At 41.5% G+C, this 21,567-nt stretch overlaps 1 protein-coding gene across 10 annotated transcripts in view; it reads left to right on the top strand.

Moving 5' to 3' along the window:
• Nucleotides 1-21,567, top strand: part of SRPK2 (SRSF protein kinase 2) — a 323,924-nt gene that overhangs the window by 157,744 nt on the left and 144,613 nt on the right. The window contains exons 2-3 of one of the 10 annotated variants that reach the window (XM_075064641.1): nucleotides 5,208-5,321; nucleotides 21,138-21,227. The exons of 8 other annotated variants lie outside the window; for them this stretch is intronic. In XM_075064641.1, coding sequence (XP_074920742.1) covers nucleotides 21,184-21,227 — 44 coding nt within the window. In that variant the 5' untranslated portion in view covers nucleotides 5,208-5,321; nucleotides 21,138-21,183. The remainder of the gene's footprint in view (nucleotides 1-5,207; nucleotides 5,322-21,137; nucleotides 21,228-21,567) is intronic. One more of the 10 variants, XM_075064655.1, reaches the window with a different exon arrangement.

Here is a 21,567-nt window from a genome sequence, read left to right as displayed (position 1 = left end):
AGAGATTGCGCATGTATATAAAATATTTCCTCACGTGCTCAGGAGCTCGCAATTTCATTGCGGCTCGTAGTAGTTCCTTTATATCCTCTCCAGTTGTTTTAGAAGGAGATTAGAAGTGACTCCCGGTCCCTCCCGTTATTTATAGCCCCCTTTAGACGCGTCCGCCCATCTTGGACCAGTCTGGTCGTCGTGTAAGGTCTTGAAAATTTTAGGGGAAGTGGTTAAGGCCCAATTGAGCTCAATGTCAATATTTGGACAATTGCAACATGGATTTTTACTAAAGGTAGATCGTGCAAACCAACCTGATCTCTTGCTTTGAATAAGGTGACGATATTACTTAGACAAAGAAATGCGTAAATCTAATTTACCTCGATTTCAGTCAAGGCGTTGCACGTTTCCGCATGAACTGTTAGTTAAATTGGAAAAGATGGACTGATTGAAAGTTGTAAGGTGGATAAGAACTGGTTAAAGGGAGACTAGTCCAGCGGGTTATGTACAATGAAGGTGACTGTAGGCTGGAAGGAGGTTACTACGGACAGTCCCTCAGGATCGGTTGGGACTGATCTTAGTAACTATGTATTACTGACCATTGCACAGAAGAGCGGATGTGTTAATAATTCGTACACGAAAGTGGGTATAGCTAACAACGAAAGGACCGGAATACTATTCAGGAAGATCTGGACCACCTTCTAGTAAACTGAAGTAATGTATAGTTTGAATAATATATAGTGAAAAGTGCAAAGTCAGTCTGCACTTAGATTAATAATAAGAATTTTAGATAATACGTTTGGGGACCGCATCAGTGGAAGACACGGGGAGTACGAAGACCCTTGTGGTATGTGGTGATAGCAGGATGACTATAGAGCTGCCAATGTATATGGCTGTTAAAAAGCAAATCCGGTTTTAAGGATGCATCAAGGCGAGCGTATTCCAGCAAGAGAAGGAGGTGTTCGTGCCGTTATATACGGGCGCTGGTGAGACCACGCACTTGAATATTGTTGCAGTTCTGAGGTTCCCATGTTTAAGAAGGATGAATTCAACTGGAACAGGTTCAGAGACGGCTAACTAGGTGATCGAGGAATGGAAAATCAGCCTTTGAAAGGAGATCAAAGAGCTTTGGCTTTGTTTTACCTGGCCAAAAGAAGGCTCTGGGGATATGGCTTGCTTATATAATGATCAGGATGGGATTAACGCTAGGAGAGGGAGAGGAATTATTTAAGCTTTCTAGTATATGGCCCGGAGACAATGGTACAAACTGGATATTAACAGTTTGAACTTGAATTAGCGAAGTTATCTAACATATAGGGGAGTAAGTTCTGTGAATCGGCTTCGAGGAAGTATGGGCAAAGACTTATCTGGCTTTAGAGCTAAAGCTTGATAAGTATATGGAGGGGATGTTATGATGGATGTTTAATTGGCACATTGATTTGGATTATCGCAGATAAGTACTTGCTCAATGGTCTGTGAGGGGTTTGGATGGGAGTGAACTTGAGTTACTGCAAGAGATTCCTTTCTTGGGTGCGTGGCTGGGAGTTTGCCACATGCTCAAGGGGTTTTAGCTTGATCCCATATTTGGGGTCGGAAGGAATTTCCTCCAAGGGCAGGATTTGGCAGGCCCTGAGGTTTCTCCGACTTCCTCTGCGAGCGTGGGGCCTGGGGTCGCTTTGCTGGTGGTTCCTGCAGCTTGAGGTCTTCAAATCTCAATTTTGAGGATTTCAATAACTCAGTCATGGGTTCGGGGTTGTTATAAATGTGTATGGGCAGGGTTTTGTGGCCTGCCTTGTGCAGGAGGTCAGACTAGATGATCATATTGGTCCCTTCTGACCTATGAGTCTATGAGTTCTGATATAAGAGCATGAGCTCCTTTCTGTAATTTTAATCCTAGACTAAGGTTGCAAATAATGTTGTTCTTGCACGCAAGCTTTTTGAATAGTATAGTTGGGAAATCACATCTGACCATTTGTAAGACTTATGACAGCTTAGGCAGTATATCCATGTTTATAGAGCTGATCCTTCCCATGAAGGAAAAGAGGAAGATTTTCCATCTCATTAATTATCCTGAAAAAGATTGAAAGTAATTTAACTGAAATAATTTCTTGAGAGATTGACCAAGAGGTTGTCTAGATAGACAAACATCTGATTATTTCAGATTTTAAAATCTGTGCCCATAAAACTATTTTCTGGCAAATTTGAAAAAAGATCTTCAATCCATGTTTTCCATCATGGAGTCATAGGTTCAGTAATTCAGCCTTACAAAAGTGTCACCAGTTTTACCAACTTTGGAAAAATATCTGGACACTCCTCTTGCATATGCTGCTAATTTATTTTTTTTGAGGGGGGAAGGGGAGGAGAAATGAGTGGCTATTGGCTTTGGGAAATTGGAAGGGCTTGCAACTTTTCATCCTGCCCTCTACATCCCTGATAATAGTGAAACACCAGTAGAAGGTCACCTTCTGGTCTCTAAAGAGACAGAGTTGTTTGCAGTCAGAGGTGGTTCCATGTGACAGTCACAGTGTTATCAGATCAAAGGGCCAGTTTTCAGTCATCTCAGGTGAGTTGATGAGTGGTAGTTTTCAAAATTACAATAATTACAGCCTGTGAAGGGGCAAAATGGAATAACCATCTAAAGTCTCTAGACACAGTTTTAAAGGGCTCATAAGACATCGATTTATATACAATCCAATACACTGCAAGAACATTATGTGGTGGTTTTAATGAATAATAATAATTGCATCCATGAGGCCAGGATGCATTCACATGAGTAACAAACAGGTTGAAAAATTTTAAAGCTTTGTCTTACTTTGGCTTTCTTTTGGCTAATGTAACTTTTTTCAGGGGTGTGGGTGGGTGTGAGAGAGAGAGAGAAAGATGGGGAACAAGAGTAGTAAAGCCTCCCTCCCCAGCATTGTGTGGTTCCATGTTTCAGTTAGTACCATGTCTCTATCTGAGATGTACTTAGTGTGTTACATGTTAATTGGCTGATTCAAGGTTGATCGTTGTACATTTAGTGACTGCATATTGATCAGTCTGATCTATTTTTTCAGTCCCTTGGAAGTCTAAGGCCACACAGTGAACTTAGTGTTCAGGGAAAATATGTGCTTTCTGATTTCCCGAATCTCAAGTTTTCTAAGACTTGTTAATTCCACATTCCTAATAAAGATTTTGTGCTTCTGGTTGTCATAGCAAGGAAGGTGCAATCAATAAAGAAACTTGACAACCAGCTATAAAGAGCATGTTTGCCTGCTAGGCTGTTTCTCTCTGTTAAGTATTGGCCAGAAGTAGAAATATTTAGTAAATAACTATTCTTTTGCATACCAGTGTTCTGCTTTTGAAAATCTTCTGCATCAAGTTATTTTTCTGGAACCCACTCACTGTCTAGGGTACCCCACCTGTAGCATACCGTGGGCTCAAGGTGTAACCCAGTTAATTTGTCCTGGGCTTGGTGCAAAACTTGGGTCAATTTAAATACCCACCCATCCTGGGCTCAGGGCGTAACCTTGCGGGTTTGCAGGACCTTTTCCCAGTGAAAGAGCCTTACACAGTAATATCCTTAACCTATATTTATTAATAATTGATCATCAGAATACACATGCTAAGCATACAGTGCTTGCCACTCTCAATCAGGCAGACAAACTTTCCTTGATGGCCAGTCAAGATTAAATCATGTGGGGACTCTGGCTTCTGCACAGTATGCTTTGCAGGGTGTTGAGGTCTGGCAGCTCTGATCTTGGGCCGTGTCTTGGAGTTAGGTGCCAAAGAATTTCCTTTTGGACCCTGGTTCATGTAGTTAAAATTTGTATTTTACTTAGTTAAAACTTAACCAATCATTTAAACTAAAGCATTACATCAATTTTTCACCAATTTTAGCCCATTACATAAAAATTCTTTAAGCAATCGTACCCCACCAACTTAGTTGAGTTAAATTTTGACAAAAATAAGTTAAACAGTACAGTGATAACTATAGGAAAGCAAATGAAGTATTACAAATTAAAGAACAGACAAAAGCAATCAACAGTGTCTTTTCAACTGAAATTGCTGGTAAGTGGTTTTGCTAGACAATGTTATCTTTCAAAGTTCTGTTTACACATCTCAAGATATTTCTGTTGATTGGTCACTGTTGGTGCTAGTAGGGCAGAAATGCTTCTTAACTACCCAATATTGTATTGTGACTCCCTGCTTCTTAGCTCATGGCTGCTGCTGCCCTACTATGGCTGTTGCGTCTTACTGCAGAAAGGCCTTGACCTACACCAGGGTGGCCAACCTGTGGTTCTGGAGCCACATGCGGCTTTTCAGAAGTTAATATGCTCCTCTTTCTATAGTCACTGACTCCGGGGCTAGAGCTACAGGCGCCAACTTTCCAATGTGCCGGGGAGTGCTCACTGCTCAATCCCTGGCTCTGCCACAGACCTTGCCCCCACTTCACCCCTTCCCACCCCCTCCCCGAGCCAGCCATTTGCTCCTCCCCCAGAGACTCTTGCACGCCACAAAACAGCTGATGGGGAGGTGCTGATCAGCAGGGCTGCCGGTGGGCGGGAGGCACTGGGACGGGGAGATGATGAGGGGCTGCTGATGTATTACTGTGGCTCTTTGGCTATGTACATTGGTAAATTCTGGCTTCTTCCCAGGCTCAGGTTGGGCACCCCTGGCCTACACCATACTGTCCAGTGCTTAGTGTTCTCTATTGGCTTGATTTAGCTGCAGGCTTCATTTTAATGCGTGTTGCATTACTTCATAGAGCTAGTTGTTTGCATGTATATTTTCATAATGTTCTTTATTCCAGCCTAATTATTTGCTAGGGATGCCAGGGTTTTGAAATTTCACATTACTTTTCAGTTTGACCATCTGTTTAATTCTTCAAAAAAAAAAATCTGTCTAGCGAATGAAACAACGGAGAAAAGCTTATAAATCATGAATAAAACAAACATTATATGCTTGATTATGTAGAAACTACAGATCTTATACGTTATTTTTTGTGTATAAATCAAAAGCAATTCTTCAGGTAGAATTCCTTTAGTTATCGGCTCAAAAACATGCATTGGTTTCATATACAAAGGTAATGATATCTTATTTCCCTTTTGTATTCTAGCTTTTAAATTATGTTAAGTTTTCTGAATAAAATCTATATAGAGTTTTTAAATGCTGTATCCATGGTATTGAGGCTTCTTTCTTCTTATGGCCCCTGCATTGGTTATTCCATTTATTGACAGGACTTAGGTGCTCAGGACAGAAGGCATAAATGCTCAAATAGGGAGGGTCATATGAAGCCAGCCAGGAATATATGGAAGTATCCTTTCCAGTATCCTCCAGCTCTGGAAAACTAGGTAGGTTCTAAAGAGTTATGCTGCCTAGAGCTTCCTGGCATCGGCTCATTTATGAATGTTATACCTAATTTGACATCTCCAGGTCTCTAAGGGTATAAATGAGAAAACATGACTTAAATAACTTCCCTTCTTTTCAAGTATATATTGCAAAACAAACATTTCTAAAAATCATCAGGATGTGCTTTTCCTCTGGGGCAACTTCATCCTCATAGCATGGAATATTAGTTTTAAGGGCCATCTTTATATCAGTTTTCTTAGGTTGAAGGCATGTGGGGTGCCTTTTGAGTCTACATTTAAAAAAAAGTGAACAAAATTGTAAAGTAGTCCATTCTAATGTGCATGAAAATCACTTGTGTATTTCAAATTATTATTAAGAACAGATAATGTGGTGTGTAGTACAAAATAGATCATAGAATATCACGGTTGGAAGAGACTTCAGGAGGTCATCTAGTCCAACTCCGTGCTCAAAGCAGGACCAATCCCCAACTAAATCATCCCAGCCATGGTTTTCTCAAGCTTGACCTTAAACACCTCTAAGGAAGAGATTCCACCACCTCCCTCGGTAACCCATTCCAGTGCTTCACCACCCTCCTAGTGAAAAAGTTTTTCCTAATATCCAACCTAAACCTCCCCCACTGCAACTTGAGACCATTACTCCTTGTTCTGTCGTCTGCCACCACTGAGAATAGTATAGATCCATCCTCTTTGGAACCCCCTTTCAGGTAGTTGAAAGCAGCTATCAAATTCCCCTCATTTTTCTCTTCTGCAGACTAAACAATCCCAGTTCCCTCAGCCTCTCCTCATAAGTCATGTGCTCAGCCCGTAATAATTTTTGTTGCCCTCTGCTGGACTCTTTCCAGTTTTTCCATATCTTTCTTGTAGTGTGGGACCCGAAACTGGACACAGTACTCCAGATGAGGCCTCATCAATGTCAAATAGAGGGGAATGAACACGTTCCTCAATCTGCTGGCAATGCCCCTACTTATACAGCCCAAAATTCCGTTAACCTTCTTGGCAACAAAGGCACACTGTCGACTCGTATCCAGCTTCTCGCCACTGTAATCAAAGGTCCTTTGTGCAGAACTGCTGCCCCTAGCCATTCAGTCCTAGTCTGCAGCCAGTTTGCATGGATTTCTTCTTCCTTGTGCAGACTCGCATGGTTTTCCTTGTTCTGACCTTATTCAGATTTCTTTTGGCCCAATCCTCTAATTTGTCTAGGTCCCTCTGTATGCTATCCCTACCCTCCAGCGTATCTACCACTCCTCCCAGTTTAGTGTCATCTGCAAACTTGTTGAGGGTGCAGTCCACGCCATCCTCCAGATCATTAATGAAGATATTGAACGAAACCGGACCCAGGACCAACCCTTGGGGCACTCTGCTTGATACCGGCTGCCAACTAGACATGGAGCCATTGATCACTACCCATTGATCCCGATGATCTAGCCAGCTTTCTCTCCACCTTATAGTCCATTCATCCAGCCCATACTTCTTTAGCTTGCCAGCAAGAATACTGTGGGAGAGCATATCAAAAGCTTTGCTAAAGTCAAGGAATAACATGTCCACTGCTTTCGTGTTGCCTTTAGATTTATAAAGGCAGTCCCAGCCTTTGAGGTCTTAAACCTGAAAGAAGATGAGATACCCCCTGGGAGTCTTGCAAGAGAAATGCATAGGGGCAAGGGAGAAAATGTTGTAAAGTTGGGAGGAAAAGGACATGAAGGGGCATCAACACTTCCATTGTTGATAAAGTGAAAAGAAGAAAGGGGGACCAGTTACAAAATGAGATGTGAGATGTAGGCTGGGGGAGATTGGTGCAGGTATATGAAAGCAAAGAGAAGATGATAAATATAGCAGGCAAGGGAGTCAGAAAAGTGAATTGAAAAAAATTAAGAAATAAAAAGGACATCAAAACATTCACTGTATAAAGAGATCCTTAGTTATAATGCTCTCAGATATTCTTTTCTAACTTACCTTTTACTTTGGTGTATTTTTTTCAATATATGCAGTACATGCTGTTAGCAATTTGATACAAATACAAGAATTCCATTAAAAATATTCAGTTATGTTCCTGATTACTTCATAGCTGAATAGTGTGCCCAACAGTTATATGCCATCCCTGCACTCTGCCCTGTTTTCCTTGGTAATCAGAGCAATACTAGTTATATATTATATACCAAGTGAAAGTTTTCTCAGAAGAGTAATATAAATAGTTTCAGTATTCATATTAGGAAGGAGAGAGAAAATAAACGCATAGAAGAACTAAATATCAACCACAGTTATCACATATAAAAAGATATTCTGTGTAGTGTAGCAATGAAAACAACATTTTAATAGTGAACAAAGGAAAAAGGATACAACACCTTAGCCCATGGTCCCATAAAATATTAAAACTCAAGAGATAACTATTCCATGAGATTTAATTGGGAATGGCATTGTACCCTTCCAAAATCATTAACGTCCAAATAATTAGTCATACATAACCTGCCATTTTCAAGAGCATAATATTTTGTACTTCCTAGTACAATATAGAACACAACATGGGAATTTTATATCAAATCAAGAAAACTTAATCAACCAGAAGTGATCCTTTAAACTTTCACAATATCCAGCTTAGCATTCCTTTTATCAACAGGAAGACTTATAAAGTAGCTTCAGAAATCAACAGTGTTCCATAACAGCATTATATATTTTGGATATAAGTCTAAAATATCTAATGAAAGGATATTAAAAAAGTGAAAAAATATCATTTAAGAATAGAATTATTCAGCACATAATTGATGGATGTCTTGAAGTCTGCTTTCATAGTTACTAAATGTAAGTGGCAGATTCTTCAGGCTTTTGTGACAAGTAACCTGCTGCCACATTCTTGATAAACTGCTAGGTGAAGTATTGCTTATTTGGGTCTCAGGCCTTAAAAGTTTCTGAAACACAGCAAAAATCTGTTGCTGCTTGATGGATATGATCTGAGGGGCAAAAAGATGATCTTGGCATCAACAATCTAAAGTTTGATTTATCTTGCCGTGGGTTCAATGTAGCTGGATGACAGAGAGCAATGCTAAAATGGCTCTCAAGTCTAAAAGTTCTGCAAAGTCTATGTATTGCTTCTGTGGGTTGAGGGGAAAAATGTATAAAAAAACCCCCTTTGAAGTGTTCGTATTTGTGTGTATATTTCACTATTACTTTGTGTGGTGGTATATTTTGGCATTTCTTTTTTATTACAGTTGTACCCCATAACACTACTATAAATCTTTTACATACTCTAATTATTTTTAAGAACCACATTTATGCACTTCATGTTTACTGTAGACTGTTGCTGTGTTCTTTCTAAATGTAACTGAATGAATAAATTGACTTTGAGAGCATTCATGGTTCCCTGTGAACAGTGTTGTACTTATTCAATTTTTAAGTAAAGATATCATCTGTTTTCAGGTCCATCAGTTTGAATATACATAAGCAGGTGTTATTTTTTTAACTCCTGTTGACATGTACGTTATAATAAAAATGCACTAGGGTATCATTGATAATATATCTTCTAAACTCAGGATATGTCAGCCCCACTGCACAAAGAAAAAGGATCTTGTAGAACAGTGTAATATTATTAAAATTGGTTGCCCCAAAGCAGAGAGACCTTTAGGAGTCTTGGGGGAATTCAGAGATCCATCAACATAATAAAGATATGTAGAGAGAACGTGTGGCACTGTGGAACATTAAAGAAAAATTCCAACCTGTAGTAGTAACCAAGGATGAGTCAGACTTTTTTCTTTTATTGATTGAGCACATTTTCTATAAAATAAAATGTCAAGGCATTTTTTGGAGTAAAGTAGTTAAACAAGTTATCTTTCATAATTTAAATATGCTGAACCTGAAAAAAAAAAGTTTACCAAACTGAATTTTGAATATTTCACCTTCTAAATTGGAGTTCAAAATGTAAATAAAATTTGAAAAATTAGTAAATTTCTATGATTTTTATTCCAGTGCAGACAGTTACTGTATGTTGTACACATTGTTTAGACAGGAATAATTTAACAGTTCCACACAGTGAACAGAATGTTGGGAATCATTAAGAAAGGGCTAGATAATAAGACAGAAAATATCATATTGTCCCGGTATAATTCTGTGGTATGCCCACATTCTTGAGGAAGGTGGCAGAGAAGAAAACCAACCTCATCAAATGTGTGCAGTTTATGGATGGAAGTAACACCATGTGACCATGATAGCAATGGTTAATACAGTTAATACTGCATGCAGTTGTGGTCACCCCATCTCAAAAAAGATATATTGGAATTGAAAAAGGTATAGAAAAGGACAACAAAAATGATTAGGGGTATGGACCGGCTGCCGTATGAGGAGAGATTAATAAGACTGGGACTTTTCAGCTTGGAAAAGGGACGACTAATGGGGGATATGACAGAGGTCTATAAAATCATAACTGGTGTGGAGAAAGTAAATAAGGAAGTGTTATTTACTCCTCATAACACAAGAGCTAGGGGCCACCAAGTGAAATAGGCAGCAGATTTAAAACAAACAGAAGTATTTTTTCACACAGTGCACAGTCAACCTGTGGAACTGCTTGCCAGAGGATGTTCTGAAGGCCAGGACTATGACAGGGTTCAAAAAATAACTAGATAAATTCATGGATTATAGGTCCATCCATGGCTATTAGCCAGGATAGGAAGGGATGGTGTCCCTAGTCTCTGTTTGCCAGAAGCTGGGAATGGGTGACAGGGGATGAATCACTTGATGATTACCAGTTCTGTTAATTCCCTCTGGGGCATCTGGCATTGGCCACTGTCGAAAGACAGGATACGGGGCTAGATGAACCTTTAGTCTGACCCAGTATGGCCATTCCTACGTTTTTATGTGCCAACACATCCCTTGCATTTACAGGCCCCAGTGCATGCTGCAGTGACATTTCTGCAGCTACAGCATTGTGATATGCTCCTTTTGACATATCCACAGGTAACACATTTCTGCACAGCTGCTGGGGATTGGCTACAGTGACATTAACTTGGGTACCAGTTCTCCACTGTGTTTGGTCCAACCCATATTCTCTGGTGAGGGTAATGTCGGATTGTTGCAGTTTGCCTGCTTCCATACCATGGCTGGAATGCAGGCTCTTTGGATGTGACAGAGCAAAGCATTGCTTTTTGAGGACAGTGCTTCTTATTGATAGATACTTGGTGAACAATATCATCTGTGTTTTCTTGCAGCTCTCATCCTCATGAGTTTAACTGTAAGCTCCAATCTGCTCCCATTCACAATCCAGATATATATATAATGGCAGAGACACTGAATTCTAGATGAGTGACCAGGACGTGGTAGATGGAGCAGTGAATTAAATATTAATTCATATACTGCAAAAATAGTAACTTACATGCAATTTAAATGTTAAATATTCCTACTAAAGTTCTTTAACATGGCTAACTTCTACATTGCTGTTTGTGCAAGTATAACTTTAACATTGCCACAGAGAGTTTCCCATGATTCTCAATAGTACTAATTCTGTAGCCAAATATTTAAAAACTTTGGGTGGGAAACGCAGGAAATGAGGAGGAAAAAAGCCTAAAAAATTAAAATTATTCCTGTTGAACAAGTACTTAAGGGTGAGAAAAAAGTTTTTTAGACAGCTTTCATGTGTCTGAAATAACTAATAACTGAGTCAAGCTCTTCTGATTCATTATTAACTCATTCTTTTTTGGTCCAAAAACCTTGGGTGGAGATGATGAAAGCTATGATTGCTAATTATAATCCTAAACTTGGCAAGAAAAAAATGGGTTAAATTTAATTTCTAGCACATCTTTTTTTTTTAACTGCCCTAAATACTTTTCTGTTTGTTAGCAGTCAGAAGCTGTTCAAGACACAAAAGAACATGGTTTTCTTTTTAGAAGATACTCTACTTCTTTTGTGATTCTTCAAAAATATTATTCCAAAGGTTAACTGCTCAATAATGCTATTATATTTGTGCAGCTTCTAGCACTATAGGCTCCTACTTTTATTTGTGAACTTTGTGTGCAACCACAGTACAAATAGTCATATTAATGAAGGAAGTCCCTATTTTAAAAGTTTAATAACTTAACTTTTACTCTAGACAATGTTAGAAAATGAAGCATGTTGTCATTGTATAATTATGCTTCCCTACACTGCCACATCAATATGCTTGTGCTCCAACCTAGAGAGATCACTGCTAGGCCAGTGGAGACAGTGAAATCATCAGAATAAACAAGGCTTGAAATTGGACATCGGTGTCTTTTCTTCAGCCTTACCATCTAACAGTTAGAGCTTGTTGTGGTGATAAGATGGAGTCAGTGCAAGTCGGTTGATAAGATGGTACAGCTAGGATTGCCAACTTTCTAATCGCACAAAACTAAACTTCCTAGCCTTGTCCCTTCCCCAAGGCCCTGCCCTTTCCCTTAGGCCCCACCCCCCAATCACTACATTCCCCCTCCCTCGGTGGCTTGTTCTCCCCCACTATCACTCACTTTCACTGAGCTGGGGCAGGGGGTTGGGGTGTGGGAGGGGGTGATGGCTCTATCTGGGAGTCAGAAATGGGTTCAGGTTGCGGGAGGAGCCTGGGGCAGGGAGTTGGGGTGTGGGAGGGGGTGAAGGCTCTGGCTGGGGGTATGAGGGGATGATTGCAAAGCAAAGTCGGTGCAAGTTATCCTGTCTAAACTTTGTAAGGAAATTTAAATGCAAACCAACATTTTAAATTTGGGATATAAAGTCACAAAAGCCACATTGTTTTCATTTAACATGCCATGACCTGTTTGAGTTGCGATGTTGTGCGTAATCATTGCAGCAGTCTTGGTGCTTTACCAGAGGATCCTGGAAAAATACATATGACTGGAAAAATACATATTTTGTCAATTATATAAAGATGCCATTTTGTGCATTTCTTTATGAATATTGCAGTATCTTTGTAGAGAACTAGACAGAACAGTTAACATAGTATGTAAAGCTACCACTTCTTACTAAACTGATGTATTTTCAAAATTTGAGTTATTTCAGTACACATTTTCCAGGCATCCACATTTCATCGATACATTTATTTCCCCAATTTAATTCATTTGTAAACTGTTTTCAAAATAGTATATAATCTCTTCTCCATAGAGAAACTTATAAAGGCATGTTTTTAAATCAATTGATAGTTTCACGCTGCTGCTGTTTTACTGGAGTCCTTACTTGCATAAATCATTACCAACTGAAAAATAAAAAATACAAAAGTAAAAAACGACAAAAGTCACGTTTTCCACATAGTCATAAGAAATGAAACCGAAGCATGTTGGATTATGGAATTTAATAAATATTTTACATTGGCCTTGCAGTCACATTTTAAAATTCATATTCACTGTACACACCATGTATTATAGAATGATTTCTACTGGTTTAAAAGTAATTTGTTGAATCGGCAAATGTCATTTTTAAGTCCTGAGCAACATGTAGTATATTGGTTCAAGAGATTGAAGGCTGCTCCATATACATAATTATATGCAGTCAGTGGATTCGCCGCAGAAATTAGTTGTTAATTCACCCTTGCAGTTTGTTAGGTATGGTCATTTAAAGTATGGATTCTGTGCTGAATAGACTTTCAGTCATTTGTTCAACCCACTTCCTTCATGATATATGAATACATATGTGTAGTGATCATAGAAAGAAAAGTCTAATTAGTTTATTTTGTCCATACCCTGACAACGGAGAGAGCCAAATATGTTTGTTTATAATAAGTGGTTCTACTAGTGAAATTAGATGTCTACTATATTGAAATGTAATAGTTTAACTATTACATTTTGAAGATAAATTACTTGGTTCATTAGTTGAAAAAGATTCAGGAAGACCATCTCCTGACTGCTTTTTATTCTTCAAGGCATTTCATGCTCTGCAGGGTAAGCACCATCAACAAACAGAGTTCTTGTTTAAAATGTAAACAAACAGGCAAACAAACCACCACTACTTTCTTTCAGCACAGGTGGATTTTAAGGCTTCTGGGTTGTACTGATGATTACTTTTGTCCTGTTTCAATTTTTTCTGTAGTCTCTCTGCCTATTTTCAATTTGATGCTTTCTAGATTACCACATTTGGCAGTGACACCCTATGTAACAAAGCTCTGTCCTTGACTCCATGGGTCCTGCATTTCCTGGCGGATTTTGCTAGTCTCAGAGGCTCACTGTGACCATCTGCATAGCCCTCCTCTCTCTAGAGGCAAGGGTCACAGCTTACTGAGCCATTTTCATCATAAGCCAACAAGGAAGGTGAGGAGAAGCAACCCTCCCTCGCATAGTCTCTGTTGTCTCCCAGTCTCAGTGATTAATCAGGGAGGGGAGGGGGGAGCCCAGGCCCACCCTCTGCTCAAGGTTCCAGCCCAGGGACCCTAAAATTAGCAGTTATGGTAGCTGACTTTTTGGAAGTAGGACATGTGCAATTTCCTGGGCCACTTCCCCACAGCAGCCCCTACTCAATATCCCCTTCACTGTTACCTCAGTGCCTCCTTCCTTGCACCTGGTATGGATTTGTGCTGCTTCATTTCTCCAGCAGCACAGCTTCCTCCTATAGCTCCTGGCACACACACACCTCACTGACTAGCTGGGAGGCTTTTAACTAGTTCCAGCCAGCCCTTGATTGGCTTCAGGTGTCCCAGTCAATTTAGCTGTCTCCACTGCCTTCTAGAAAGATCTTAATTGGCCCCAGGTGTCTTGATTAACCTGTCAAGTATCAGAGGGGTAGCCGTGTTAGTCTGGGTCTGTAAAAAGCAACAGAGTCCTGTGGCACCGTAAAGACTAAAAAATGTATTGGAGCATAAGCTTTCATGGGTGAATACCCACTTCGTCAGATGCACATGAATTAGAACTCTCAGGAGAGTCATAATCATACAGATAGAGCATCATAGCCTCCAGTGTTCCTTGTTCTCCATGGAGATGAGAAGAGCATGGTTATGCAGCTATATCTTAAATACATTCAATTTGATATTTTCATACTTAGCATAGCCTTTATTAGCCATAGGTCCAAATCCTTTTCACCAAACTCACGTGAGTAGTGCACTGAAGTTGATGGGATTATTCATGTGAATAAGGTGAGCGTACCCACCATAGTCTCCTTTGTCACCTTTAGTAGAACTATCTGGAGGATGAGGATTCTTCTTTGAGTGATGATCCCTGTATGTATTACAAATGGGGTGAGCATGCACCAGAGCTGGAAGTTTTCAGCAGCAGTGTCCGTTGACTTGCATGAGTGTCTTCCATTGCTTCATGCGAGGTTATAGGAGGCTGCACAGGGAGATACACTCTTAGTCCCTCTTACCGCCGCATGATCGTAGTCAGAATCTTCTCTCTTCACACTTGTAGCCTCCATGAGGAGAATCATACACTGTATTTATTTAATTCAATTGTTTCTCTTAGTTGTGTGCATAACTTGTAGTTAGTATCAATAGTTGCCTTGTTCAGGGCCCACCCTGATGTCATCAGGTTACTGTGCCCTCATGTCCTGGGATTTAAGAACCGCTGCCTCTATTTCCTAGAGGGAGCGCATCTCACAGCGTGTTGTGACATCTGCAGGTCCTTTCTATTGTGGATCTGCAAGGCTTGTCTCCTGCTTCTTTGCAGATTTCTCATGGAGGAAGCACTCCAGCCCCGTGCAGTGTCCCAATTCTGGACTGGTGGAACCGGTGGTGAGCGCCTCATCCTCTTCATCCCTCCTGCCCAAAGCACGAGAAGGCCAAAGAGAGCTGCAAGTTATCCTGTGGACATCACAGCAGGTCCCCATCCTGGACTGCTTTGATGCACCGCGTTTCCTGCCCGAGCTGTGCCTGGTTGGGTGAGATGTTGCATGCAGAACCCACTATGTCACTCCCTACTACTATACATGTGGCAGGAAAAAAGGCAAAGAGGAAGAAAGAGGCACTGGTACAGTTGGCTCCTGTGCTGGCTGTGCAGCATGACAGCCTTCCGAGGCATGCTTCTTCACCTCAACGGGAATCCCCATGCTCTACTCTGTGCATCCCCTTCCCACGCTTTGGCAGTCAGTGGGATGTGTCCTGAACACCTGGATGGGTTGAACCACTGCTCCCAAAGGTGCACCTCAACCTGCTGTATCCATTATCCCTGCTCCTCTTGGCTCCACAGCTACCTACATCAGCGGATGTGCCACTCCTCCTGGGCTGGGATCCACACCCAACGGTCGCAGGACTGCCCACATTGATGGCCCTGCTGCAGGCCTCTTCAGACTCAGAGGGCTTTTCAGCGGAAGAGCCGTCATTCTCCCCAGTATGCCAGTGCAGCTCAGACTCCTGGACACATCCGCCATACCAGATGGGCTACCCCCAGTCCCACCACGGTGGTATCCCTATTCTTGGGGCCCATAGTACCCACTGGACCTGACCCCATGGCAGCAATGGCCCACATGGGATCTGTATCACTGGCCGTACCCACCTTCACAGACCTCGCACTCTTTCATCTGATCCCTTCTGCTGGAACTGTCCAACTTGGACCCAGAAGTGACCTAGTGTGGCTGGCCTGATGGCAGCATCCTCCTATCAGGATGAAGCCCTGATTCCCCCAACCCTCTTGCCTCCTGATTATCACCGCCTATACTGGGGCTGCTGCAGAGAGTGGCCCTTGTTTTGGGTATCCCCTGTGAGGAAGTCCAGGGCCAACCCCATCAGCTGCTGGATACCTTCAGCTTCAAGGACCAGAACACATGGCTCTGCCCATCAGTGAGGCCATCCTCCACCCCCTCGAGCGGTCTGGCACAACCCAGTGTCCTGTGCCTCAACAGCTAAGAGAGTAGAACATCGCTACTTTGTGACATCCAAAGGGGCTGATTTCTGTTTTTTTTTTTACCCTTCCCTGACTTTGCTGGTGGTCCACACAGCAACAGAATGGGCAAGTCAGCACTGCTCTACCTTCACCCCTTCAGATAGAGTAGCAAAGTGCCTGGATCTGCTCAGATGCAAACTTTACTCATCCGCAGCCCTGCAGTTTCGCATTTCGAACTACCAGGCTTTGCTGGCAAAGTATGATTTCAATAATTATGCTAAGCTATCAGAATTCTTGGAGGATGTCCCACAGGATGAATAACACAGGCTCCAAGCCCTGGTGGAGGAAGACCGCTTTATTGACAAGATCAGTCTTCAGGTAGCAGTGAGAACGGCAGACACATCCTCTGCCTGTTGGCCACAGGTGGTGTTATACCCTGAGAGGCCTTCCTGGAATCTTCAGGCTTTCCCAGGGAAGTCCGTCCACCATCCAGGACCTCCCCTTAGACGAGGACAAACTGTTCTCTGCTAAGATGGATGAGGCCCTTCACTTCCTGAATGACTCTAGGGTGATCCTCTGGTCTCTGGGGATTTACAACCTAGCCCCGTGCTGCCGGCACAATAAGCTGCCATTCTGTCCATCTCCCTACCCCCATACCAGCCCACCTACACCTGGTACCAGGAGCCTGCTTGATGGTTCCCCAGATCCTAGCTTCTGTGCCCATCAGCCACCATCACCTCCTCCGTCGCGTCCTGGCACCAACCAAGTTCTGTATGGTGCCGCTCACATCGATCATTCCCTCCCTTCCCCGGAGGTTTGGTTCAAAGCCCTTGACAAGAAAGACATACACTTCCATTTTGACACCCACCCAACTCACTGCAAGTTCCTCCACATCTGCTTGGGAGACAACCATTGTCAGTTCAGAGTACTCCCCTTGAGCATTGCCACGGCCTCAAGACTCTTCACCAAGGTCTTCACGATTGTTGCAGCCCACTTTTGCTGTCTGGGACACTCTGTGTTCCCTTACACGGATGACTGGCTCCTGTGGCACCAACCTCACCAAAACAACATCAGCTGTTGCTGGTCTCCACTTGCTCCTTGCCTCCCTCGGCATCTGTGTCAACAAGGAAAAATCCATGCTTCTCCCGATGCAGAGAATCCATTTCATTGGAGTGTTCCTGGATTCTGAAGCAACTTGGGCCCTCCCAGCGGATTGCTTTGCTGCCCTCATGGCGACCCTGTGCCACAACTTGTGCATGACAATACACTGCTGTCTCTTCCTCCTTGGCCACATGGCGCCCTGCACCCATGTGACACCTCATGCCTGCTTCCACATGCACTGTCTACAACTGTGGCTCCTCTTGGTCTGAAGTTCCCAAATCAACTACCGGGACTTGGCCCTCGTTCTCCTGCTTTCGGTCTGCACCTCCCTCACCTGGTGGATCGATCCAGGCAACATGCTATGCAGCTTCCCATTCACCACTACTGTCCCTATAGCCATCCTTACCACGGATACTTCCCTAGCTGGATGGGGTGCATATCTACATGGCCACAACATAGAAGGGACATGGGCTCCCAACGAGGTGAACATGCATATCAATTACTTGGAACTGCACATGGTCTGCCTAGCTTGCCATGTGTCCCTGCCTCTTCTCTGCGATCGGCACATCCAGATATTCTCGGACAATACCACCTCTGTGGCATACATTAACAGACAGGGAGGCACCATGTCTCTGTTGCTCTGCACAGGGGCCATCTGCCTCTGGAACTGGTGTCTTTCCCACAGTGTCATGCCCTATGCAGTGTACCTTCTGGGGATGCAGAACTCCTTGGGAGAAGCACTCAGCTGGACCTGGCACCTCTACCACGAGAGGGAGCTCCACAACCCCCACCACCCCACAAGTATGTGCACCCACTTTTGGAATATAAATAGGGATCACACATCTCGAAGAACCTCCAGTTACAAGTAAGTAATAGGGATGTAAATACCGTTTAAACGATTTAAAATATTTCATTTAAACAGTTAACCGATTAAAGGACTGGCCAGATGGCATGGCTGGAGCCAATCCAGCCAGTGCGGCTGGGACTGGGGCTGCTCGGACTGGTAGGGCTGGGGCTGTTGCGGCTGGGGCTGGTCTGGGTGGCGCGGCTGGGGCCGCTCCGGGCTGGTTGGAGTGCCCAGGGGTTAACAGTTAAGAAGGGTTAGACTAATACGTACCAGTTAGACTAATATGTAACCGGTAAGACTAATATGTACCGGTTATGCATTTAACGTTTTACATCCCTAGTAAGTAATCTCCTCTGCTGCTTCATAGCAACCTTTGAGTACGTGGGTGAGAGGAAGAGACTGATACTTTTGCACTCCACAGCCTGGTAATTAGGGCACTGGCCTGGAATGCAGATTCCAGTCTCTTCTCTCCTTGATTCAGAGTAGAATACTTCATCTCACATCACTCTGAATCAGGTGGAGCAGGGACTAGAACCTGAGTCTCCCAGGGCATTGACCTAGGCACCAGAATATGAGTCTTTCTCAACAAAACTTCACAATGCAAATGTTTTTTTAAACCAGTATATGTCCATGAGATGTTTCAGCATTGACTAAAATGTTTTGATGAGCTCTAATGGTTAGATTTGATAAAGACAAGATTACATCTATATATCTTTCTATATAAAGTCTTACAACAGCATTCACTGTCCACAAGTGCTTTAGACAATGATGAAAAACGCCATTCTAACCCTCCTTTTTGGAAGTTTTAGTTAATTTTGTTTCTAGCCCTCAGTCCTGAGACTGAAGCCTAGGTGCGCCATACCATTATTCACAGTATATTCAGAGAACAAAAATTACAGGTACATTTTTGTTTGTTTTTAATTGCAGTGATTTCTGCAGTCAATTCATTTAAAAAAAAGGGAGAGAAAAAGAAACAAAATAAAAAAAAAAAGATGTCATCCAGTTAATTCACTGAGATTCCAGATAAGGCTAATGCTGTGTGTTGGGGTGGGAGATCTTTCCTATTCCAAGAATATTTTTAGCTTCTCGCGGCTTTTATCTGAAATAAAGCTTAGAGGTAGTCTCGATCTCTAATGATAAAATAGTTCAGTTTTGCCCTTGTTGAGTACAAGGCTTGTCCATCTCTGTGACTCAGAATAAAACAGACAAGATTATAATAAGGTCCATAAATATATATATTTGCAATGCTATGGTTTTTGCAGTTAATAATGTTAAGCTAATTTAGAGGTGTGACAGAAACAAGCTGAGAAACCTTTGTGCAAGTTTAATGAGGCCTCAGATCTCCAATAAATTTTAACGATCATAAGCCTACTAAGTTTTTTCTATTACATATTATATAAATGTCCCTAGTCTCTGTTTTCCAGAAGCTGAGGATGGGCGGCGGGATGGATCACTTGATGATTACCTGTTCTGTTCATTCCCTCTGAAGCACCTGGCATTGGCCACTGTTGGAAGACAGGATACTGGGCTAGATGTACCCTTGGTCTGACCCAATATGGCTTTTCTTGTGTTATTATTTAAATGATTTTTCCACTTACATACGATGTATACTGGTAGCTGGTGATGGCAGTAGAAATCATAGCCAGTTGCCATGGCAACATTATGAAGTACTGCAAGAAGTGCAAATATTGTATTGCGATCAGTTGGTGTATTATTCATCCTATCTTTCTGCATGGAAGATATTCAGACCTACATTTTTAAACATAAAATGTATTTCTACTTGTAGTCCTTCTTTTGCAGCAGCCTCACATTTCATTCCTTAAAGATATGTGTCTACAGAAATGCTGTCAAGAGACTAGTAGAATCATATACTTCAAGTAATCCCTGAACTTTCTTTTAATAAATGTATGGAGGAGTATTCCTGTAACTTGCTATTCAATGTTTTTCCTGTTAGCAGTTACATTGGTCAGGAGAGTTAGTAAATTCAGGGGATTTATTCATCTGGAATCCTTATATGCAGTTGTTCCCAGAAGTGGTGATTCTCAGGCCTGCACCAGAATTTTCTGTCCCCCAAAATTCTTTTTGCTTCAGCCAGTCTGTTGTCATTCTGTGTGTACCAAGCCCTTCTACAACTAGGAGAATCATATGCGTACTTTAGATGTGATCAGGTCATTCAAATTTTGTTTATATAAAACTAAATAAAATTGGATGCAATTTCAGGATTAGTTGAGGGACATAAAGGGTACAAAAGCATCTATGTCCACTATTTTCAGATGGATAAATTCAGTAACTTGTCAGATCTACAGATTGTGCATACAAGATTGCCCTCCCTCTGTGAGGGCTCACTCATTCAGACACGTGGCCATTCCCCATGGAGAACAATGTTTCCTTCAAATAACTTCGCTATGTGGTTACCTGGTGTTCAGTGTATTCTTATCCATCACTTTAAAGAAGCTGTGTTCTCTTTGTCTGACTTTTGGACAAAGGGTTCTGGCGTCTTTCTTGCTTTTCCTTTATTAAAACTCTTCATGTGGTGTGGAAAGAAAGAAGAAAAGCAAAAAATTAGCAAACAAAAAATCCCCTCAAACAAAAGCTATCTATTCTTTAGGTTAAATTTTCCTTGTTTTAAATTTCTCTCTCATTTGTGAAGATTGGTTTTCCTGCTGGCTACTTCCCAGTTCTAAGGGATCTTGGAGCACCAGTTGCTCACAAGAGAGGACAGAAAATTTTACTTACCCATCCATAATTTTTCCTTCTCTTAAGTGGGCACCTGGTGCTCTACAAGACCACATGCAGGCTATCACCAAATTTTGCATTACATTCAAGCTGCAGGGGAAATACCTCAATGCCTCCTTTTTCTCTTTTGGAGCATTCCTACAGAGAGATTGAGAGCTTGGGATCTGACTTTGCTGTAATTCTTCATTTCCATTTTTTGTATAATAAACAAATAAGATAAAGTATCCTGTCTGGAGATATCTAATCTGTTGTAATGATATTAATTAGAATTGATAGTTTGTCATCTTAGCTTGGGCAATTGACAGGGGAGTGAAAGGGAGTCATTTCTCCGAAGAGCTCTACCTGCTGGCAGAACATTCTAAAGCTAGAGTGTTTTTTGTTTTTAAAAAGAGGAGCCTCCAGGCTGTGAAAGGTGAGGAGGAATAATCCAGTTATAATGGAGCGCAGGGTGCCCCGTGTAGAAAGAAAGAAAAATTACGAGTGAGTACGTTAGTGTGTATGTGTTAGATTCATATTTGGGAGGTTATAAAAGCACAATAATGTAAATAATCTTTAGTTAGAAATGTTACTGCATTACATAGAAAATTTGATAATGCTGCTTTTAAAAATATTAATTGAAGTTCGTATATGTGCTTTTTGCTATAATTAAAACTTTAGCATTTTGACTCTTTAATGTCAAAGGTGTTTTAAAGTCCACTTAACAAATGTAAATACAACATTTTTAAAAATTAGCATTTTGGTAGTCTTTATAGTTATAAATCAAATCTCAACAATAACTAATTTTATATTTATTTCATACATCTCAAAGAAGGATACAAGA

The sequence above is a fragment of the Chelonoidis abingdonii genome, chromosome 1 (assembly GCF_003597395.2).
Source record: "Chelonoidis abingdonii isolate Lonesome George chromosome 1, CheloAbing_2.0, whole genome shotgun sequence".
Taxonomy (NCBI): domain Eukaryota; kingdom Metazoa; phylum Chordata; order Testudines; family Testudinidae; genus Chelonoidis; species Chelonoidis abingdonii.
Note: the sequence above shows the minus strand (reverse complement) of the source record. Positions and strands in the feature narration are given on the sequence as shown.